The 23948-nt window shown below is 47.9% G+C and overlaps 1 protein-coding gene across 4 annotated transcripts in view; it reads right to left on the bottom strand.

Moving 5' to 3' along the window:
* Positions 1–23948, bottom strand: part of MISP (mitotic spindle positioning) — a 62524-nt gene that overhangs the window by 10920 nt on the left and 27656 nt on the right. Inside the window, exons 2-5 of one of the 4 annotated variants that reach the window (XM_066604641.1) lie at positions 16627–16754; positions 13132–15073; positions 11560–11705; positions 1942–1980 (exon numbers count right to left, since the gene is read on the bottom strand). In XM_066604641.1, coding sequence (XP_066460738.1) covers positions 1942–1980; positions 11560–11705; positions 13132–15073; positions 16627–16629 — 2130 coding nt within the window. In that variant the 5' untranslated portion in view covers positions 16630–16754. The remainder of the gene's footprint in view (positions 1–1941; positions 1981–11559; positions 11706–13131; positions 15074–16626; positions 16755–23948) is intronic. The other 3 variants (XM_066604642.1, XM_066604644.1, XM_066604643.1) reach the window with 3 other exon arrangements.

Here is a 23948-nt window from a genome sequence, read left to right as displayed (position 1 = left end):
GACTTACTGTGCTGGGTGCAAAATGAGTCAGCCCCACCGGCGCTATTAACCCCTTACATATGCAGAGAAACGCCTTTCCGCGGGCTCCTTGCAGGCAGCAACAAGGGAGGGGACCCACGGATCTTCAGAGTGCTGCCAGCCGCTTAGACTTCCACTCCACCGGGAATAGTGACAGCGGCCCCGGAAAGTGGAGCCCACACTGAGTGCAGCACTGCAGCCGGCAGACCGCTGCCGCCGATGCAGGCGGTGAGACTGACAGCGGCCACGTGAAGCTGAGCCCACAGGCACTGCAGCGCTGCTGCTGGGAGGCCAGCCCTGGGGACACTGCAGCCACCAAGAGAGTGACAGCGGCGCCGGTAAGGGCAGCCCTAAGGCAGTGCAGCGCTGCTTGGGCGAGGCTGCCGCCTACACTCACAGCGGGTCCAGCAGCACACACGCGGTATACTCACATGAGGATACCACTGTGCTGTGCTGACTGCCAGGACCTGCTGTGAGACAGAGAAATGAGAGCCAATCAGGAATAGGGGGCGTCACCCCCTTTTAAAGCGCTAAGTATCTTGTCACCACCCACACTTCCGGTGGTGACAAGATACAACAATACCCGAAGTACTTTTCAAGCGTCCTATTAAAGTTTATTTAGAAACTCACGAGTTGCTCATCCTTGTGTGCTCTCTGCTAATTACCCCCTCACAGTTCGCTTTCATTGTATGTCTCAGTCTACTCTTAGACTTAGTGGCCGGAGTGAAAAAGTAAAATATTACAATTCCTAAAAAATATATATAGTTACATGGAGAACAAAAAAATTAATTGCCAAAAATTAAAAAGAAACAGACATATGTTTAACATAAAAGCTTGGTTTAAGCAGGATATCATGCTCTGATGACACCTTCCTATTAAAGGGGTTGTCCCGTGAAATCAAGTGGGGTTATACACTTCTGTATGGCCATATTAATGCACTTTGTAATATACATCGTGCATTAAATATGAGCCATACAGAAGTTATACACTTACCCACTCCGTTGCTGGCGTCCCCGTCTCCATGGCTCTGACTAATTTCTGCATCTTCTGGCTTCTTTAGACGCGCTTGCGCTGTCCGGTCTTCTGCTCTGTTGAATGGGGCCGCTCCGGCGTGCTCGCGCGGGAGAGCTGGTCTGCGCATCGTCATCGTAGCTCCGCCTCCGTCACGTGGTGCCGATCAGCCAATTAGGTGGCTGTAATCGACAGTGGAACGCAAGACAGGAGAAGATAATCCATGGTGCACCATGGGAGAAGACCCGCAGTGCACCATGGGAGAAAACCGCGGTGCATCCTTGGGAAAGGACCTATTCTGACTCAATAACATGGCTGTAAGCGTATCGGCTGAAGTAACTTCTCTTGAAGTTATGAACCAGTACTCACAGCAGGTATATGTTGTCAGACAGCATCCAACTCGACTGCAGAGGCATGTGAGAAGATTACAGGGTTTATTTAGGTAGAAATCTTGTAGAATGCACATTCAGCAGTAGGTAAAAAGAATGATGATGAGCCAAGGCACAGAGTAGAGACCTAACACGTGGGCTATAGACAGGAAACTCCCTAGCAGGAGGAAAGGGAGGAGTTATGCAACACAGGGGGTACAGAGAACCAGAAGGGACAAACTAAAAAGGCAAACACTTGCAGATACAGTACAGCTTATACATGTCAATGAATAGAGTCAGGTAGATGAGACATAACAGGACCGGCGGCCATCTTTAAAAGAAGAAACTGCCCGAACGGGGATGCAGGTAAGCGATTTTTTTTTAAATAACAAAGGGATTGTTTTTAACGGGTCACAATGTGTGGGTATGTAGAAAAAAAAAAATTTTTGATTTCGCCGCGGGACAACCCCTTTAAGGCATCAAAACAGGAGATTTGCTGGTGATGTGCGTGGACATAATTCTATACTATAAACCACGTACTTACCTCTGTGTTGACAGCATCACTCGGATCAATACCAGCATACTAAAAAAGATACAAATAAGAACATTTACCCTGAGATGGAAGGCCACAGAGAACGATGTTACAAAAGTCTAGAGAGGAGATGGTGAGGGCATGCACAACATCTGTAGACTCAAGCTTGTGGAAAGAATGAATTTGAGAAATGTTTTTAAGGTGAAGCTCGCCGGCTTACTAAAAGTTTTCTAGGACTGAACTATTGATGACTTACGGGTTCGGAGTGGCCCACCGGACAGCTGGTGAATCCCCCGGTCGGCCCCTGACTCTGACCTTGTTATCCTGTCTTACCGCTGCTGTAGCAGTGGCCTATGCATCCTTATAATAAACCATCATTATATGGACGCATCATACCTGATATGCGTCCACTTACCCTCTCTGCTGCTGATTCCCGGTGGACCTCCTTCACCTGGTAAGCCGCAGCCTCTCCCTACAAAGCTCTGGACAACCATAGGAGCTCCACATCATGGACTCCTCCACATAGAGCCAGGCTGTTGACATCTGTGCAGAACATCGGCTCCTCCAGATATTTAAGGAGGGGAAGGAGAAAGGGCAAGGCCAGGCAGCTAAACATCAGCATCAGTGGGGGACGGGTAAGAGGGGCCTGGGCGCTGTGAGTAAGGGAGAGATGAAGGGTCCTAAACCTGTGAGTGTGTGTGTGTGTCTGTGGGGAGGGGGGAAGGGGTCCTGGGTGAAGGGGTCCTGGGTCTTGTGAATGCTTTGCCTGATAATACTTTTATATATGAGTTCTGCTTTGTTGTACTTTTATACACTGGTGGAAAGTGAAGGTGTTCCATCCAGAAGGAATTGGTGGAACTCCATGAAATCTGGTAAATCCATACGGTCATCCAGAATACGTGATAGCAAGCTGGGATAAATCAGACAGTTTCAGTAAGACGTGCGCCCACCATGAGCATCTTTACGCTTTCGGATCCTTGTAGGCATTGAATCAGTAAGTGTTGGGGTCTCTCCCTACCAGCATGACTTGTGCAGTCAGTTGTTGTACAGTTTAGGGTGGGTCGCCATGTGATGTAATGCATCTATCTATGGAGTCCCATATATATATATATATTGGAAATAAACGAGTGGACTGTACGGGTCAATCAATAGTCGTGACATCTTGCAAGGCTTGTCTTGTGATAGCTGCAGTATGTAGACGGGCATTATCCTGTTAGAAGATACTATTTTGGATGATGGTCATGAAGGGTATGATAACAGGGGGTACCACTGTGTCCCCACATTGGGGGACTGTCATTGTGCCTTCAACAACCACCAACTCATTTGTGTTGTCGTACTGATTGCCCCCCAAACCACAACTCCAGGGGTTGGAGCAGGGTGGGCCCTTTCTCCAAAATGCCACCAGATACGTTGATGATCATGGACTCTTTACTAAGCACAACTGTTCTCCCTTCATGTGTCCAGTTGTGTCCAGCAGTACAGCAGGTTAGTTGTTGCTGGCAGTGAAATCTGGTTAACAGAACCTACTGTATGTGGGTCCGGGAATACGACCCAGCCTCCAGTAATCTATTTACAATTGTTAGTGGTGGTGACTCTAGGGGCCCATTTAGACACAACGATTATAGCTCAAAATTCGCTTAAAAGCCATCTTTTCAGCAGTAATGGTTGGGTGTAAATGTGGCCGTCTTTCAGTTTTCTGCCGAACGATGGTTTTCAGTTCTGCTTGAAAACCATCGTTTGGCAGAACAGCTGATAAGCAGGACAGCACACTGTGTTCTGCCAGGGAAGCACTGATTAAAGCTGATTGCTTTGTCTCAGCTGTTCTCAGCTGTCAGCCCCGTCAGCAGAACAAAGGGAATGTAATCAGGGAACAGCAGGTGGTCTGTTCCCTGAATACAGCTCCTGGTGGCTCACATGCTACTAATTGGTACTAACAGGCCATTAGCACCAAGTAGTAGTTTATGCAAGATGATTGCTCAAAAGCCATCTCTTGAGCAATCATCTTTGCAGTGTAAATGCACCTTAACTCCAACCACTGCTTGCATCTGTGCTGCAGTCGCCCGTTTATCAGCAATGTGGTGGTCTTCACGTGGCGTTGTCCTTCTACCAGGTCAGCGAGTACTGGAACCTTGCTGCATCCACTCTCTATACTGACATTGCATTAGTCCTACGGCAGATTTCACAATATGATGCCCCCATTTTGAACATGCCAATTATCCCACCTCTCTCGAAGTCAGACATTTGTATGTATGGAGTTCGAACTCTACAATCTGCCATACCTGGTCAGCGACAATCTGTGGATACAAAGGACCTTCTGGCATACTTGCAGTATAGGGGACCATGGTTGAAGGACTTGCGAGGGTCTGGCTCTACTGAAGCTGGGAATTGGGTCGGGTTAGGGGCTTTGGGGGTGGGTTTTCTATGATGTGATTGGTGGGCGGGGCTTTGGGCGGGGCTTGGATGAGGCAATTGCTTGGCTGGGAACCTATGTACAATAGTGACAGAAAAATGTGTGCAGAAGGGAAAATGAATGTATTTGTAATGAATCGGGTTTGTAAGGATGATTTATCAGCTATTGAATACTTGGGCAGCCACAAGATTCTACACAGGAAGGTAGAATGTATTCCTTGTCAACGGGAAGACTTACAAATCAAGGATTCCAGTAAACTTAGTGGTCATGTGTGGAGACGTCCGGCTGCAGAAAAAAGCAGTCCATTGTGGAAGATAGTTTGATTGAAGGAGCCAAAATTGCGCCCGCCAAATTCATCTATTTAGTGTTCTATTGGGCGACTGAAACGCCTCAGCAAACAACAATGCAGCATTTGGATATTGCGGCGCATACTGCAGTGGACTATTATCAATACTTCAGAGATGTATGGTCCTGGAAGTTATTAGCGGAGCCTATTGAGCTTGGCGGTGCAAATTGCAAATCTGTCCCGTAGCGTGCCAAATTGCACCTGTGCATCTGTGCAATCTGGCATGCTACGGGACGGATACTATATAGGAGGGTGACGTCAGTTATTCGTCACCAATTCTGCATTCTCTTACACACGACTTTTCCTCTCAATTTATAATACATATTCAATTGATATTTAATTCAGTCTGTCAGTCTCATCTAGGCTCCTGTATCCCCTGAAGATCCGCTATACTGGCGGTGAAACGCGTAGAGTTAGAGGAGCAACACAATTAGTTGGCAGAGTTAGCAATCGACACTATGAGCTGCAGCAATTTGGCAGCGTTAGTAATCGGAATTATCCGAACCATTGAGTGGACAGTAATATATTCTGGGTGTCTCCATAGTAGGCACCTTGAGTCTCTCAGGGTTCTCACCTCTCTATCCGAGCTGAGTGCTGTAGCTCTCCCCTTTATGTCTTGTCGCTGGAGTGTTGCAGTTTCCCTTACGTCTGGATACCCCACCCCAGCTGTCTAACCCTAGTTTGTATGTTTTTAGTAGGTTCTAATCAGAGGCGTAAATTGAAGCTTCTGGGCCCCAATGCAAAACCTGTAACAGAGCCCCCAACTATGGTGCAACTGCATTCCCTATAGTTACGCTCATTCATCTTGCTGGTCCCCGCCCCACCAATCACGTCATACAAAAGCCCCACCCCCAAAGCTCCTAACCCAACTCAATTGCTGGCTTCACTAGAGCCAGCCTTCCCCCAGGTCCTTCAACAAGGGTCCCCTTTACTGCAAGTATGCCAACCTTCTTACATAAGGCACTTTATGACTTATAAATGACGATGTAGTGTTTTGCATTACAAAGGGACCCATAATTTGCATACTAATACATGGACTTGCAATTTTAAATTATTGAATACCTCCATATGGAGAGACTTTGCTTCAACGGTCTGGGTGTAACGCTTTCAGTCTCCAGCCTTTGGGCCCTCTAAAGCTTTTGGGCCCGGTAGTGACTGCTACCTCTGCATCCCCTATACCTACATCCCTGCCCGACTTCCCCCGGCATATGAACACTCACTTCTGCCCAGCATTCATGTATTTCCAATGGGTATAGATAAGAAAGCGTCAGTCCGACAGGTTTGGGCGCTGCTTATCTCCAGACGGAACAGCAGGATGGGATGATGAAATGCCATGCGCCTGAACCACAAGAAACCCTCTTAAAAGGCTTTTTCTATTTTAGGCGTTTATGGCATATTCACAGGATATACCATAGATGTCTGTTAGATGCCTCGCCTACTGAGAGCGGGGGTCTACACTGTTCACTAATTCCTAGCCACTACATTCTTGATGTTCTTCATTGAAGCGCATGGACAATGCAGCTGCCAGAAATGAGAGAACGAAGGCCAGAGGACCCCCGGTTTATTGGTAAGTGAGGGTCTCAGAGTTTGCTATAATCCTACTCATATGCTTTATGTTATAATTTGCTTTAGAAAACCACAAAGCCTTAATGGTTTCATCCTCAGGCCCAATGTCCACGGGCAAATTAGATTTGCAGAACCTGCATGGGAGATCCACAAATCAAGCCACCCATATACAAGCATGGTGTCCGCACATAGATTAAAAGCATGCAGATTTGATTTGTGGACCTTTGGGTCCGTAAAACAAATCGCTGCATGCTGCATTTCTCTACAGATCCTGCAGGCACAGCTTCCATTGAAGTCAATAGAAGCCATCCGACCCGTGGCACACCCACAGCTGACAGTGCAGATGTGCCGCAAATCCACGGGAAAGCAGAAAATAAAAAAATAAAAACTGTACTGCGCATTTCCAACGTCGAACCATGAGGACCATATGCAGAACAGCGAACCTGGAAGTGGAGGGATCCGCGCAGATGCCACTGCCAGGGAAATCAGGTAAGCAGGGCTCACTGGCTGCGGAATCCGTGCGTGCCGTGGACATGGAGCCCTAAGGTATGTTCACGGGCAGAATCTGCATTGGCAGACATCCTTAGTTCAGCTGCAGAAACCTTTCCAATGGGCAAATACACATGCAGAATTCTGAAATCATCATCAAGAAGTGACGTCACTACTTTTTATCCGGAGATTTCAATTCCATGTACAGAAACAATCCACTGCGGATAGACTATGGCGCGGGATCCCAGTAAAAGTAATGTGGGGCAGATTAGACACACCTCATGCGTCATGACCGTATTGCAGGCTAAAATGCATGTGTTCAGTTGCATGAGGTCTAAGAGTCATTGTGATATTTCCATGTAACGCTAGGGTGGGCTCACAGAATACATTCTACTGGAGGGCCCAAGACCCTCCGATCCGACTCTGATGACTCAGGATAGGCTTGTCCAGAAAAAAAAGGCCATCAATGGTTGAAAGTTGGAAAAACAGCAGGCAAAGAGAGGTCACTCTAGAGGTCAGTAGAGAAATACAGACGGGCCAGAATCAACTAACAACGTAAAATATCCAATAACTGGCACGGACTTGTACGCTTGATTCAAATTGAACTCTGCAAACTGATTGGCCAGAAAGACCTCCTGATTGGCCAAGCAGCCTAGTGCTCTGATTGGTTGATCGGCCAGGTAAATAGATAGAGTCGTTACTATGCACATTGCGCAAGCAGCATCCTCCGGAGCCCCACCATGGACTGTAGCAGGTGGGGCATGGTAAGTTTAGGATAGAGGGCTCGGATATCTACTCTGTAGAGCAGGAAGGGGATAAAACCTTATGTTGTAGAAACTGAGGCTGTTGCACCCATAAAGGGGTTGTACATTAAAGGGGGTTGTCCGAATTGTTTTTTTAATTCATTCTCCTCATACTGAAACATGCGTTTGAGAATCGAGGTATGTGATTGGCTGCAGCAGTCTGTGATGTCCCACACTGCCTCTACAGACTGTAAATAGACCTGCATGCGGAGTATGTAGGGTTGGCGCTAGACGTGGGGAGCCATGAGAGGAGAGTATAGGATATTTCTCTATGTTCAGGCATGGGGAGATTGAATTAAAAAAAATCTCAGACAACCCCTATTGTACTAATTAGTGTGGGCATATTTTATTAAAGTGTACTAATATGTTAGGACAATATGCTGCGCTAGTTTAGGGCATCATATAATAACTTCAGGTCTTAAGGATTACTTAATGGCACAAAAAATATTATGCATTTGTCTGATAACCTTGTACAAAAACGGTTTTCGGTTGGAAGTTTCATCACAGTGCAGTGGAAAATAACCCCCATAAAAGCGCTGCCTGCAGGGCCAAAAGCCGGCCAGCTGGACGGAAAGTGGGTGGACCTTATCATAGTCAATGGTTCCGTCCATTCGGCCGTGGGTAGTCCCCTCTCCTGCTCCCTGAATGGAGCAAGGAAGTGAAATCCTCAGTACAGGTATGAAAGCATCCCATTCCTTCCACATCTGGAATATTCATAAGGAGAGTGTAGTGGCCCAGTACTACGGGGCCCCTCTTAAAAAGTGTGTAGGCTCAATGTTGTGTTGTCAGTGTGTTATGTGAGTGGAGTGCATTGCATAACCTGCAGCACAGCATGGATTATGTATCTGGGTTATGTATCTCTTTGTTGGTCACGTGACCGTACTTTGTATATATGTGTAGGCAAGGTGTGCTAGAGAGTCTGGAGCGAGATCTTTCAAGAGAGGCGTACAAGGCAGCTGTCTGTGAGCACCTTCAACCCATAGAAACGGAATGGAAGAGGCTGAAAGAATGGCTTAATGTGTGCGGGGATCAATATTCCCGAAGCTCGGCAGCGTGTTTTCTGCTTGTGAGTGTGGACCGGTAGAGACTGAGAGAGGAAGGCGTCGTACCGGGCCAGGAGCTACTAATAACCGTGGCTGTGGTTCCTCCTGCATCCCGTGAGTTCTCCCGGTCACATCACTTGTCAAGCTGCTGCTAAATTGTTATTTACTGAAAAAAAAGTTTGTAACCAAGTTCCAGTAAAACGGCCAGTTGCCTGTCCGTTTCTGGATGCCGTGTCTTAAACAGTACCCAGAAGAAACGGTGGCGTCACGAGACACAAAACAGGACTAAAGGTAATCCAGAATTGGGCTCCCGTTTATTAACTTGCCCTCGGCCCTTGGACATGTCACCGGGAGACAGTAGAGCCACCGTGACAAGGCCCAAACTGTACCCCGTTGTCTCCTAGGCTGTGACCCGCTTCTCCGACGCTGCAAGAGTGCTGCCCCCACCTAATCCCACCCTCCTCGAATCTAAGTGATAGCAACCCCTCCATATAGAGTAATAAGTAGATGTTACTTAGCAGTGAGAGGTGGCAGGCAGAGATGATGGAAGCGCTTTCTTCACTAAGGGCCCATTTATATGGGACGATCTATTGGGTACAGATGCCGACAGGTTGTCTGAGCGATAATAGTATATGTGCTTTATACAGGAATGATCATCGCTAGTGAATGGAGGTGGAGCGGGTCGGGGATCGCTCCAGACACCCACCTGCATTCACAATGAACAGGCAGTCGTTCATATGTGATGCTGCCTGTTCACACAGCCCATCTTTCGTTCATGCAGAAATTGATGAACAAGAAGCAAATAATTACTCGTTAATCGTTCAGTCGGGGCATCTACACTGAATGATATCGGTCAGATTCTCACTGGATCACAGAAATCCGAATGATTATCGGCCCGTGTAAAACGGCCCTAAGCCTTTCACTGCCAACGATGTTTACAATATGCCAAGACATTTCATGACTAAAATATAAGACACAGAGCTTTACTTTTATTATCAAATGATACAATTGTGAAAAAGTGTTTTTTTACAGCAGACCTATGCAAATTACCGGACTCCCTACAAGACTCTGGTCCGAAGTTCAAGTCAATAGGACCCTCAGCATGTTCCTGTGGTACTGCCAAAATCCCACTGCGCAGGAGCCTTGAGATCTCACTCGTTATAGCGGCATTTTGTGTCTCTGCCTAAGAGTACAGCATTAACACAACGTGGCACAGCTGTTCGACACATATATCAGGAAATGCACCCAAAACACATGCCACAGTGACACGTGCCACACATTAACATTCAAACTGCTTCTAGTTGCTTAAAACCATGTGTGTGTGGTTTTACTGGTGTGGGCGCGGAGTGAGTGCCGGCCGAGGAAGAGCCGGATGCTGGTATGCATGTAAGCACTGTCTACAAAGCTGACGGCAGGAGCTGATAAAAAGGAGTGTTGTGTAGCTAAAGGGCCACATTTGGATGATCTGCGGCCGAGAAGAGCTGTGATTGGCCTGAGAGACTGAATAGCCCGGAGCCTTTCCACTTGGCCAGGGTGGGCTAGTCTGGGATTGTGGATGGACTGAGAACTTGGAGTGACTTGTGGAATGCACAGGAAGCCATAGGCTGAGAGGCCAAGGTGTGTGTGACATGGAGCATGTGGAACACTGCCAAGCAGGTCTCCTGGCGCACTTTTGGGAGAACCCGCAGTGAGAGCTTTCACACGAACATCGCCGTACAAGACTTGGAGATTCCCAGACCAGATGGTGGACTGACCTGGGAGAAACATTGCTGCCTTAGTGTAGAGGGCTGGGATAGTCATAGCCATGGACGTCAGCAAATTACAGTTCTCTGCAGGATGCTACCAGGGCGGTGTGGCTGAGCTCATTTGTCAGCCTGAGGGCGTATGCATTTTATGTTCACCCGTACGCACCATCTAATCACATGAATGAATTTTTGACCCGATCGGACGCCGATCTTAATTGGCGTATTTCAAGCTATGTAACAAAAACACACTGAAGCGATGGCAACCAACGATCCGCAGAAATGCTCGGAATGTCAATTGATGCCTAATTAGGGCAAGCTGTGTTCTTTTTCCAGCGCTGTACTCAGGGTAACTCCCTTTTTCCAACTGCCATAGAAGTCTATAGGAGCTTTCTTTGCAACGCGGTGAAAGATAGGGTAAGACCTGTTTTTTCACGCGCCATACAAAATATATGGCCATAAAACATAGAGCAGGTCCTATTTTTTCTCATGCAAATATTTTGCGCTTGTTCGTCTGAATGAAGTAATTGAAATCCAATGCTTCGCATACAGTCGTCTGAATAAGCCCTGACAGTGGTCATTTTAGTGAGATCAGCTGGGAGCCAAAATGGGTTGGGTGATGTTAGACTCATACATGGGAAGGCTACTGCCGTGGGGAGTAGAGGAATGTTAGAGTCGGTGGCCTGTGGAGGGTTGGTGGACAGTGTGCAGTGGAACGTTGGCTGCCCTGAGGCCTGTAGAGTGGCCTGCTTGTGTTCTAGATTTGAAATAGAGTTATTAGTTAGCTGTGTCCAGCTATTGAAGGGAAAGCGTATAGCTGATGGATTCTACAGACTGTTCCAGTGTGTTCTGGAACATTCAAGCACTAGAATGTTGAGTGAACTGCAACCACCAAAATTCAGTCCCTTACACAAGATTTGTAACCTCCAAGCAGATTGTGCCTTTGTGTTTTGAAGAAATTTTTTAAAAAGGCTCAATTTTTCGTTCTAGTCCAATTTGGTCTCCAACTGCTTCTTTAAAGGGGAACCACTTGAATTCCACATTGCATTATGTGCTTTTAGATTAAGTGGAATATATTTGCAAACGTATGGAACTAAGATTCTCTTAAGTTTAGCCTGGAATCAAGTATGCATGTAATAGAGTGCCTGCACGACGTCTGCATGTGACAACGAGTTGTACGCCATTAGACCACAAAACTGTCTACAATCCTTTTCAAAGTCAAGCTACCTACCCAGTTTTCATGCTTTTTTAGCCTGTCTCCATCAGACTCACAAACTCCAAACTGGGGATACTCTTGTGGTCTAAAAGTATCATAAGATGGCGATATATTTCCCAGAGTTCCTTTCCACGGTGTAGAAGACCCGCTGTTTGAAACATCTAAGAAAAAATAAAACAAAACATTCTTTAAAAATAAAACTAAATAAAATATGATGTACATTAAATAGATAAACTAAGGCCGCGGGTCGGATTGCGCTGCGAGAATCCTCGCAGCAGGATGCGACCCGCGACCTGCGGCTCACCTCCTCCAGCGTCTTCTCTCTGCATTGCCATGTGTCGGCTGGCGCACAGCCGCACATGTGCAGAGCAGAGCTGGTGCATCAGCGGTGACGTTTCTGTGCGGGCCTTTGCGAGACTCCCACAGAAATAGGACATCATGCGATTTGTTTACCGTGCAAGTTTTCACGCGGTCAAATCGCAGCTGTCTGCATAGGATTGCACAAACCAATGCAATCCCATGGCAGCGGGCACGGGCGGAAATTCTGCGGGATTTCACCGCAGAATTTCCGCCCATGTGCATTCACCCTAAGGGCTCATGAGTGCGGAAGTGCTGAATTTAGGGATGTGACGCTGCGGCACACATCCTCAACACTACTTATGGGCACACACATGATGACAGGAGTAGTGCTTTGGAACGGCTCGGAAGGTAAGTATGTGTCACATCCCTGGATTCAATGCTTCAGCTCCTATGAGAACATAAGTTTAATGCTGCCTTTCCAGCGCTGCACTAAACACTGTACAACGCCAATCAGAGCCGGCGCTTGATGAACCAATCACAGTCATTCAGTGATGTAGTTCAAATGAATGGCTATGATTGGTTCATCGAGCGCCGGCTCTGATTGGCTGAGCTGGCACTCCTGAACCAATCAGAGCAATTTCTTGCTGGAGGTGGGGATTTCAATCTCCATCACCAGCAACAGATAGTCTATCAGCTCTGACAGGTGCCCGGCGGCCTTCCTGGAGCTCCGGGGAGCAGCGGCAGGAACCTGGACGGCACCTGCTAGGTGAGTATTACTTTCTTTTCCAGCTTCCTTGGCTGGAAAAGAAAGCTGAAAACGCAACCAAAACGTTGGCAAAATGTATGACAATGCTGCTTAAACCATAGTAAATGCAGCATTAAAAAACACTGTGTTTGCTAACTCCTGTGTGAGGGAGACCTTGGGCTATGTTCATACTGATATTCAGGTGTTACATTTTTCTGTTCCATCAAAGGAACAGAAAAACAAAAATACCTGGCACGGATCCATCTTATAATGGAACCAAATGGTGCCTGCCAAACTTCATTGACTACACTGGGGTTGATTGGGCTTCCGGCAAGTTGCCTGGTTCTTTCATGGGCGAAATAGTGCAGCATGCTGTGCTATTTCGGCCAGGTTTTTGTGCCAAATCTGCATCGGAGGCTCCAAATGGAATCTGATGCACATGTGAACAAAGCCTAGAATGAACATCATGCATTGCATAGTGAAAAATGCAGTGTATAGATTGATTGCATGTTAAGATCAAGTATAAAGTTAAATATTCATACTTGAGTTTAATGATGAAGTCCCATCTGTGTCATATCCATTAGGCCCAACATTCATTGAGGTGCTCAGTTCATTATGTATGGTTGATGGAAGAAGTCCACTTTTTCTTCTCTCTTCTTGAAGCTCACGATCCCTTTCTAATGCTTGCTGAATTTCCTGCTCAATGATGTTGGAAAGTGAAGGCCTCAGCCTTATGTTGTACCTCTCCCTATGGCCTATTGTGTGGTACCTTTCAACATCTCCATCGTTGACCTGAACGTGCAGCAGAGATTTCAAAGGCTCGACATACAAATCCTCTTTGCACGATGCAAAGGTTTTCTCTGAAGACTCCTTTTCTAAAAGATTGTCTACACTGAGCCTTCTGTTCCTGTAGACGTTAGACGTTGCTGGCTTCCACTTCATTCTTACACTGTAGGGCTGAGGAGAATCTAAGCCTGTCCAGTTCTTTGTGTCATTTGTTACCAAATCTTCCTGTGATACGTTGCAAGCTTTCTCATTAGTGATGACTTTGGTGCTGCTCCCTTGCTGCGGCTGAACAGGTATTTCATCTGGCTGCTCAAACATCTTTCTACGTTCATCCAGTTCCTGGGAATTACCTTTATCATAAAGTCCTGCCACTCTGCCTTCACTTTGTAGGTCAGCCTCTCTCCGGACCTCCCTTTCAATCTCCTTCTGTATGAATGAAGAGGCGTGAGGCCTGTTTTTGCTCCTCTTGGTGAGCATATCTGGCGAATTAGCAAGTACGGAATCTTTAGAAATCTCTACAATCTCCTTTGTTTTCCCTAAACTTAGGATCCCTCTTTCCTTCCTTAAAGTTTCCTCCCTTTGTAAGGCTAGACGAATTTCTCTTTCAATAGGTGTTTCATCCTTGGGGTTGGGAATGCTCTCCTCGTCTTCCTTGATCTTGTATGAGGACTTTTCTTGCTCTTCATTATCCATTAACAAGGACTTTAAGAACTGTTTACGGAGGAGACTTGAACTCCTCTCCGTTGTAGTAATTTCTCGGGTTACAATACAGTCATCTTTATGTGATTTACCTTCCGGGTCTTCCTGCTTCTTGGTCACCTGATAATTTTCATGTAGAGAGAGTGAATTTAGCTGAGATTGACTTGGCCGAGGACGAGGCGTTATGGGAAGACTATTTTTCTCCTTCTCCAACTTTAGAAATTGCTGTCTTGCAGATTCAAAATCTATCTGTTCTGTGTGTATATTGGGCTTGTTCTGTCTACCGTCTGCCCCGGTGAGATCTACCTGTGAAACTGAGCCATCGATCTCGTCACGTATATTCATCACGCTGTCTGTGTCCAAGCTTTGACGTTGACCTTGTTTTTTAATGATGTCTGTACGTTTTTTCTGAAGTTCTATTACTATTTCTGGGGTAAGCTCAGGAGATCGGGGTGCGACTTCATCGTCATCATCTCCATCACTATCATCTGCAAATAACTTTGTTGGACTCATTTTGGGAAGATGTGACCGTATTTCAAAACGCTCCTCCTCTCTTAAGAGCTTCAGATGACGATCAGGTGGAGGAACCCACATATCCTTGTTTATGTCAGTCTTTTCTGTTGCTTGGGTCTCCTCAGAAGAATTAGCTAAATCTTGCTGAGAACCATTAATACTTTGGGTTGAGGAAAAGGAAGAGAACAATCTTCTGGTGACTCTATCCATGGTTCCTTCTGAGGCAGCAGTGCCGGTCTGTGAGTCAGTAATGTTTGGCCCCTGTTCTTTGGGAATATACGTCTTGTCACTGTCTGCACATATATCAGTTTCTTGCAGGGAAGTGGGAACACTTTCAGTTATTGCCTCTTGTCCACCATCCGATAAATAGCTTCCCTCTGTTACCATGGATATAAGTTCCTTGGAGTCTGTGACATTCTGCTCCTTTGGCTTCTCTTTTATTAGATTGGATACATTAAAACTTCCATCTTCTCCATTTTCTTGCACCTGAAAAAAAAAAATATTGTTAAAGTTTTGATATTTAGGAGAACTTTGCGGAGCTTCACTTTACATTATCTGCAGTGTGATGCTAGATGTTAGTCAAAATAGGAAGTTAATGCCACTCTAGATATTATAGAGGCTCCTGTCAGAAATAACGGAAATCTACCAATTCATCTGGAATGTTAATCACTGCATCCAATGTAGTTGCTTAGATTATGCTCTGTTTTCTATTACTTTTTTACATATACCGTATTTTTCAGACTATAAGACGCCCCCGGGATTAAACAGCAGAAAACAGGAAAGAATATTTCACACTAACTAAAACGGCTCCAATGGTCCAACAAAGTGGAGGGGCTACCGGCATTAACTTATTGCTCTAGTATAGAATAGGGGGATAACAGCAAACAGTCATCTCCTGTTAAAACTGGTGTGTCAAGTCAAACAATGGCGCAAGCGCATAAGTTCGCATTATACACATACACAGCACTGCTGCATGCACATTGTACATGTGCACAACACACACAGCATACATATACACACAAACAGCTCTGCTACATATACACACACAGCACTGCTGCATGCACACAGCTCTGCTACATACACACACACAGCTCTGCTGCATGCACACAGCTCTGCTACATACACACAGCTCTGCTACATACACACAGCTCTGCTACATACACACAGCTCTGCTGCATGCACACAGCTCTGCTACATACACACAGCTCTGCTACATATACACACACAGCTCTGCTGCATGCATACAGCTCTGCTACATACACACAGCTCTGCTGCATGCACACAGCTCTGCTGCATACACACAGCTCTGCTGCATGCACACAGCTCTGCTTTTATTACTCTTAGGGCTTATTCACACGCAATTCTGGGCATATAAATCAGTTTGGGTAACAACGTGGGCAATAGAGTCATCCAGAAAAAAATGCTTTAAAAAGTCCGCCCCTCTGAGCCCTGCTGTATCAAACTGTGTCCCTGAGTTCCCAATAAAGTCAGGGGTCTGAAAGTTTTTGGGTAAATCCACTGAGCATCAGATGAGTCTGGGTCCTCTGCAGTGGGATGTCACGTTGTGCTCCTGGGACTTGTGGTTCTGTTGGGTTCCCAGGAGGATAATGCTGCAGGTGTGTTTGATTTGACTGGTTGACGGTGTGGAGTTCTACAGCCAATCACCATCGGTCTGCTGCATATAAATACCAGCCACTCTCACTGAAGGGTGCCGGTCAGTTTGTCATTTTTGCATTTCCCATGCAGTACTTGGTGTTATGCATGCTGTTAGTTTGAGCTGCTTTCCCCACTTTCCCTGAAGATAGTCTAGACACCTGATCTCCCTGTCTGTATGTTCTGCAGCCCTTCTCCCTTCCCGTTTATCAGGTGACACTTGGTGCGAACAGGTGCAGTGTCTGAGGCGTGGGCCCACAGCCAAGGAGTTGGTGGGGTCGATAAAGGTTTCTGTCACGGGGCTCTACCATCTCCCTGAGGGTAGCCCGGGACCCATCCAAGTTGCTACTGGGGGAGGTCACAGGTAAAGGGTATCTAGCGGTTACCATAAAGTTCTTTGTCACGCGTGACGCCACTGTTCCATCCTCTGCGGTGAATCCTGCAGTTGTTATAAAGTAGTCCACACAGGGATAACTCTCCGAGCAAACTGGGAACGGTCAGTAATGTCTGTTGACTTAATTCAAATAAAAGTCCAAGAATTAACAGCAACAGTTCAGAAAACACTTTACACTCTTAGAAGGTGGTGAGACAGTAAGGACTCTCAGGCTGGTCAATCCACAGTCTCAGTTATGTGTGAAATCCTGCTCCCGGCAAACTCTCTTCCTTTCTTACTCTCTAACGGTCATCACTCACTCTTCTGGTGTACTTCTCCTTCTCTCTCACTCAGTGCGGATAGCGGCACTGGCACATCCTGGGTAGTGTAGGCCAAGGATAGGCTTCAGACCATCGCTCAAGCTCTTCCATTCTGGAGCACACAAACCAGAAAGTGTCTGTGTGGCTCAATCACACGCTAATTGAAAAAAAACCTAAACCATCTCTCTCCAACATACCTACCAATATATATATCAAATGTAGTCACATGACATACAACAAGATACATTTCCCAGACATAACCCAGACATTAACCCATTCAGTGCTGCAGAGGTGCAATACACATAAAATGCATACAACATAGACGCTGACAAAATCATTGCACAAGACACACATTTAACAATAGAAGCCCTGTTTACTCTGGGCTTCTACACAGGGTCTCGGTCAGTGTATGTATGAAGGTGCAGACTACACTTGGTGTGAACAGGGTCTGGGTCAGTGTATGTCTGAAGGTGTGAATAACACTTGGTGTGAACGAGATCCTGGTTAGTGTATATCTGAAGGTATGGAAAACACTTCGTGTGAACGGGGTCCTGCTCAGTGTATGTCTGAAGGTGTGGACTACACTTGGTGTGAACAAGGTCCTTCTTAGTGTTTGTCTGAAAGTGCGGACTACACTTGGTATGAACATGGTCCTGGTTAGTGTATGGATGAAGGTGCGGACTACACTTGGTGTGAACGAGGTCCTGGTCAGTGTATGCCTGAAGGTGTGGAAAACAATTTGTGTGAACGGGGTCCTGCTCAGTATATGTCTGAAAGTGCAGACTACACTTGTTGTGAACGGGGTCCTGGTCAGTGTATGTCTGAAGGTGCGGACTACACTCGGTGTGAGCGGGGTCCTGCTCAGTGTACGGATGAAGGTGCAGACTACACTTGGTGTGAACGGGGTCCTGCTCAGTGTATGTCTAAAAGTGCAGACTACACTTGGTGTAAACAGGGACCTGGTCAGTATATGTCTGAAGGTGGGAATAACATTTGGTGTGAACAGGGTCCTGGTCAGTGTATGTCTGAAGGTGCGGACTATACTTGATGTCAACAGGGTCCTGGTTAGAGTATGGATGAAGGTGCGGACTACACTTGGTATGAACAGGGTCCCGGTCAGTGTATGTCTAAAGGTGCGGACTACACTGGCTGTGAACGGGGTCCTGGTCAGTGTATGTCTGAAGGTGCGGAATACACTTGCTGTGAACAAGGTCCTGGTCAGTGTATGTCTGAAAGTGTGGATTATACTTGGTATGAACGGGGTCCTGGTCAGTGTATGTCTCAAGATGCGGACTACACTTGGTGTGAACAGGGTACTGGTCACTGTATGTCTGAAAGTGTGGACTAAACTTGGTGTAAACAGGGTCCTGGTCAGTGTATATCTGAAGGTGTGGACTGCACTTGGTGTGAACAGGGTTCTGGTTAGTGTATGTCTCAAGATGCAGACTACACTTGGTGTGAACGAGATCCTGGTCAGTGTATGTCTGAAGGTGTGGACTAAACTTGGTGTAAACAGGGTCCTGGTTAGTGTATGTCTGAAGGTGGGAATAACACTTGGTGTGAACAGGGTCCTGGTCAGTGTATGTCTGAAGGTGTGGAAAACACTTGGTGTGAATGGGGTCCTGGTCAGTGTATGCCTGAAGGTGTGGAAAACAATTTGTGTGAACATGGTCCTGCTCAGTATATGTCTGAAGGTGCAGACTACACTTGTTGTGAACAGGGTTCTGGTCAGTGTATGTCTGAAGGTGCGGACTACACTCGGTGTGAACGGGGTCCTGCTCAGTTTATGGATGAAGGTGTGGACTACACTTGGAGTGAACGGGGACCTGGTCAGTGTATATCTGAAGGTGCGGTCTACACTTGGTGTGAACATGGACCTGGTCAGTGTATGTCTCAAGATGCGGACTACACTTGGTGTGAACAGGGTCCTGGTCAGTGTATGACTGAAGGTGCGGACTACACTTGGTATGAACGGGGTCCGGGTCAGTGTATGTCTCAAGATCCAGACTACACTTGGTGTGAACGGGGACCTGGTCAGTGTATGTCTCAAGATGCGGACTACACTTGGTGTGAACGGGGTCCTGGTCAGTGTATGTCTAAAGGTGCGGACTACACTTGGAGTGAACATGGTCCAGGTTAGTGTATGACTGAAGGTGCAGACTACACTTGGTGTGAACGGGGTCCTGGTCACTGTATGTCTGAAGGTGTGGACTAAACTTGGTGTAAACAGGGTCCTGGTAAGTGTATGTCTGAAGGTGGGAATAACACTTGGTGTGAACAGGGTCCTGGTCAGTGTATGTCTGAAGGTGCGGAATATACTTGGTGTGAATGGGGTCCTGGTCACTCTATGTCTAAAGGTGCGGACTACACTTGGTGTGAACAGGGTCCTGGTCAGTGTATAGAAGAAGGTGTGGATAAAACTTGGTGTGAACAGGGTCTTAGTCAGTGTATGGATGAAAGTGCGGACTACACTTGGTGTGAACAGGATCCTAGTCAGTGTATGGATGAAGGTGCAGAGTACACTTGCTGTCAACAGGGTCCTAGTCAGTGCATGGATGAAGGTGCGGACTACACTTGGTGTGAACATGGTCCTGGTTAGTGTAAGACTGAAGGTGTGGACTACACTTGATGTGAACAGGGTCCTGGTCAGTGTATGTCTGAAGGTGCAGACTACACTTGGTGTGAAGAGGGTCATGGTTATTGTATGGATGAAGGTGTGGACTACACTTGGTTTGAACGAGGTCCGGGTCAGTGTATGGCTGAAGGAGTGGAAAATACTTTGTGTGAACGTGGTCCTGCTCAGTGTATGTCGGAAAGTGCAGACTACACTTGGTGTGAACTAGAGATGAGCGAACGTACTCGTCCGAGCTTGATACTCGTTCGAGTATTAGTGTGTTCGAGATGCTCGTTACTTGTGATGAGTACCACGCGATGTTCGAGTTACTTTCACTTTCATCTCTGAGACGTTAGCGCGCTTTTCTGGCCAATAGAAAGACAGGGAAGGCATTACAACTTCCCCCTGCGACGTTCAAGCCCTATACCACCCCCCTGCAGTGAGTGGCTGGCGAGATCAGGTGTCACCCGAGTATAAAATCGGCCCCTCCCGCGGCTCGCCACAGATGCATTCTGACATAGTTTAGGGAAAGTGCTGTCTTGGTGGAGTTGCTATAGGGAGAGCGTTAGGAGTATTTTAGGCTTCAAGAACCCCAACGGTCCTTCTTAGGGCCACATCTAACCGTGTGCAGTAGTGTGGAGGCTGCTTTTTGCAGTGTTGCACATTTTTTTTTTTTGTATATCGGCCGTACAGAGCATTGCGCCCTGCAGTAATACTCCAGGGCCAGAAGTGGTGGTTAGGCAGGGACAGAAGACATATATTGTGAGGCAGGGACAGAAGACATATTTATTGAATATAGGCAGTGGGCCTTTGCAAAAACATTTGGGGGAAAAAATCTATTTGGGCTGCCTGTGACTGTCCTCAGTGTTCTGGGTCTGTGCTGGGTGTAGTAGTCCTCCTAATTCATACGCAGCCAGCTAAGTGTTACAGCAGGCTTGCGCAAAATTATTTCCTGGCGTTCCGTAAGCGAAGTCAGCCTCCAACCACAGGCCAATAAGCGGCACATTTAATTACAGCGTTCTGTTTCTGCACTACTGGTAATACACCATGCTGAGGGGTAGGGGTAGGCCTAGAGGACGTGGACGCGGGCGAGGACGCGGAGGCCCAAGTCAGGGTGTGGGCACAGGCCGAGCCAGTGTGGTGGCCAGGGGTAGAGGCAGGGCCAGACCGAATAATCCACCAACTGGTTCCCAAAGCGCCCCCTCGCGCCATGCCACCCTGCAGAGGTCAAGGTGCTCTACGGTGTGGCAGTTTTTCACAGAGACGCCTGATGACCGACGAACAGTGGTGTGCAACCTTTGTTGCGCCAAGATCAGCTGGGGAGCCACCACCACCAGCATGCGCAGGCATATGATGGCCAAGCACCCCACAAGGTGGGACGAAGGCCGTTCACCGCCTCCGGTTTGCACCACTGCCTCTCCCCCTGTGCCCCAACCTGCCACTGAGATCCAACCCCCCTCTGAGGACACAGACACTACTGTCTCCTGGCCTGCACCCACACCCTCACCTCCGCTGTCCTCGGCCCCATCCAGCAATGTCTCTCAGCGCAGCGTCCAGACGTCGCTAGCGCCACTGTTTGAGCGCGAATGCAAGTACGCCGCCACGCACCTGCACGCTCAAGCGTTAAACGTGCACATTGCCAAATTGATCAGCCTGGAGATGCTGCCGTATAGGCTTGTGGAAACGGAGGCTTTCAAAAGCATGATGGCGGCGGCGGCCCCGCGCTACTCGGTTCCCAGTTGCCACTACTTTTCCCGATGTGCCGTCCCAGCCCTGCACGACCACGTCTCCTGCAACATTGTACACGCCCTCACCAACGCAGTTACTGCCAAGGTCCACTTAACAACAGACACGTGGACAAGCACAGGCGGGCAGGGCCACTATATCTCCCTGACGGCACATTGGGTGAATTTAGTGGAGGCTGGGACAGAGTCAGAGCCTGGGACCGCTCACGTCCTACCCACCCCCCGAATTGCGTGCCCCAGCTCGGTGGTGGTATCTGCGGCGGTGTATGCTTCCTCCACTAAACCACCCTTCTCCTCCTCCTCCTATGCAACCTCTGTCTCGCAATCAAGATGTGTCAGCAGCAGCACGTCGCCACCAGTCGGTGTCGCGCGGCACGGCAGCACAGCGGTGGGCAAGCATCAGCAGGCCGTGCTGAAACTACTCAGCTTAGGAGAGAAGAGGCACACGGCCCACGACCTGCTGCAGGGTCTGACAGAGCAGACCGACCGCTGGCTTGCGCCGCTGAGCCTCCAACCGGGCATGGTCGTGTGTGACAACAGCCGTAATCTGGTGGACACTCTGCAGCTCGGCAGCCTCACACACGTGCCATGCCTGGCCCATGTCTTTAATTTGGTGGTTCACCGCTTTCTGAAAAGCTACCCACACTTGTCATACCTGCTCGGAAAGGTGCGCCGGGTCAGCGCACATTTCCGCAACTCCAAGACGGACGCTGCCACCCTGCGCACCCTGCAACATCGGTTTCATCTGCCAGTGCACCGACTGCTGTGCGACGTGCCCACATGGTGGAACTCTACGCTCCACATGTTGGCCAGGCTCTATGAGCAGCGTAGAGCTATTGCGGAATACCAACTCCAACATGGGCGGCGTAGTGGGAGTCAGCCTCCTCAATTATTTACAGAAGAGTGGGCCTGGTTGGCAGATATCTGCCAGGTCCTTGGAAACTTTGAGGAGTCTACCCAGATGCTGAGCGGGGATGCTGCAATCATTAGCGTCACCATTCCTCTGCTATGCCTCTTGAGAAGTTCCCTGCAAAGCATAAAGGCAGACGCTTTGCACTCGGAAACGGAGGCGGGGGAAGACAGTATGTCGCTGGATAGTCAGAGCACCCTCAAACAATGTTTATACGTTTCAATGCTCATTAAAGCGTTGAAACTTTCACCTGAACCAATTTTTAGTTTAACTGGGCTGCCTCCAGGCCTAGTTACCAATTAAGCCACATTAACCAAAGCGATTAATGGGTTTCACCTGCCCTCTTGGTTGGGCATGGGCAATTTTTCTGAGGTACATTAGTACTGTTGGTACACCAATTTTTGGGGGCCCTCGCCTACAGTGTAATCAAATTAATTTTTAGCCTACCTGCATTACAGCTGACGTTACATCAGCTGTGTTGGGCACTGCAATGGGATATATTTATGTACCGCCGGTGGCTTCCTGGCACCCACCCATGCTGTCGGTCCACACGGAGTTGTAACTGCATGTGTCCACTTCTAAAGAACCCCAGTCTGACTCGGGCATGCAGTGTGGGCCGAAGCCCAGCTGCATTAAGCACGACATTACCTCAGCTGTGATGGGCACTGCAATGGGATATATTTATGTACCGCCGGTGGGTTCCAGGGAGCCACCCATGCTGTGGGTGCACACGGAATTCCCATTGCGGAGTTGTACCTGCCTGTGACTATTTATAAAAAACCGCGGCCTGACTGGGGCATGCAGACACCTTGACAGAATGAATAGTGTGTGGCACATAGGTTCCCAATTGCTATGCCCACGTGTGCAGCTCCAGATGGAGGTGGCACAGGATTGGATTTCTCATTGCTTCTGTACAGCATTGTGGTCTATCACCCCGCCCCTTTTAAAGAGGGTCGCTGCCTAGCCGTGCCAACCCTCTGCAGTGTGTGCCTGCGGTTCCTCCTCATGGCAGACGCACTTATAAATAGACATGAGTGTAGCGTGGCATGAGGGCAGCTGAAGGCTGGGCAGGGACAGTTTGGTGTGCGCTGTGGACACTGGGTCGGGCGGGGGGGGGGGGTTGGTCAGCATGTAACCCAGGAGAAGTGGCAGCGGAGAGTCATGCAGGCAGTGATTGTGCTTTGTTGGAGGTAGTGTGGTGCTTAGCTAAGGTATGCATTGCTAATGAGGGCTTTTCAGAAGTAAAAATTGTTGGGAGGGGGGTTGGGCCCACTCTTGCCGCTATTGTGGCTTAATAGTGGGACCTGGGAACTTGAGATGCAGCCCAACATGTAGCCCCTCGCCTGCCCTATCCGTTGCTGTGTCGTTCCCATCACTTTCTTGAATTGCCCAGATTTTCACAAACGAAAACCTTAGCAAGCATCGGCGATACACAAAAATGCTCGGGTCAACCATTGACTTCAATGGGGTTCGTTACTCAAAAAGAACCCTCGAGCATCGCGATAATTTCGTCCCGAGTAATGACCACCCGAGCATTTTGGTGCTCGCTCATCTCTAGTGTGAACATGGTCCTGGTTAGTGTATGGATGAAGGTGTGGACTACACTTGGTGTGAACGAGGTCCTGGTTAGTGTATGGATGAAGGTGCGGACTACACTTGGTGTGAACGAGGTCCTGGTCAGTTTATGTCTGAAGGTGTGGACTACACTTGGTGTGAACGAGGTCCTGGTCAGTGTATGTCTGAAGG

The sequence above is a fragment of the Eleutherodactylus coqui genome, chromosome 5 (genome assembly GCF_035609145.1).
Source record: "Eleutherodactylus coqui strain aEleCoq1 chromosome 5, aEleCoq1.hap1, whole genome shotgun sequence".
Classification (NCBI taxonomy): Eukaryota; Metazoa; Chordata; class Amphibia; order Anura; family Eleutherodactylidae; genus Eleutherodactylus; species Eleutherodactylus coqui.
The sequence above is the reverse complement of the archived record's forward strand: the minus strand, read 5'-3'. Positions and strand labels throughout refer to the sequence as shown.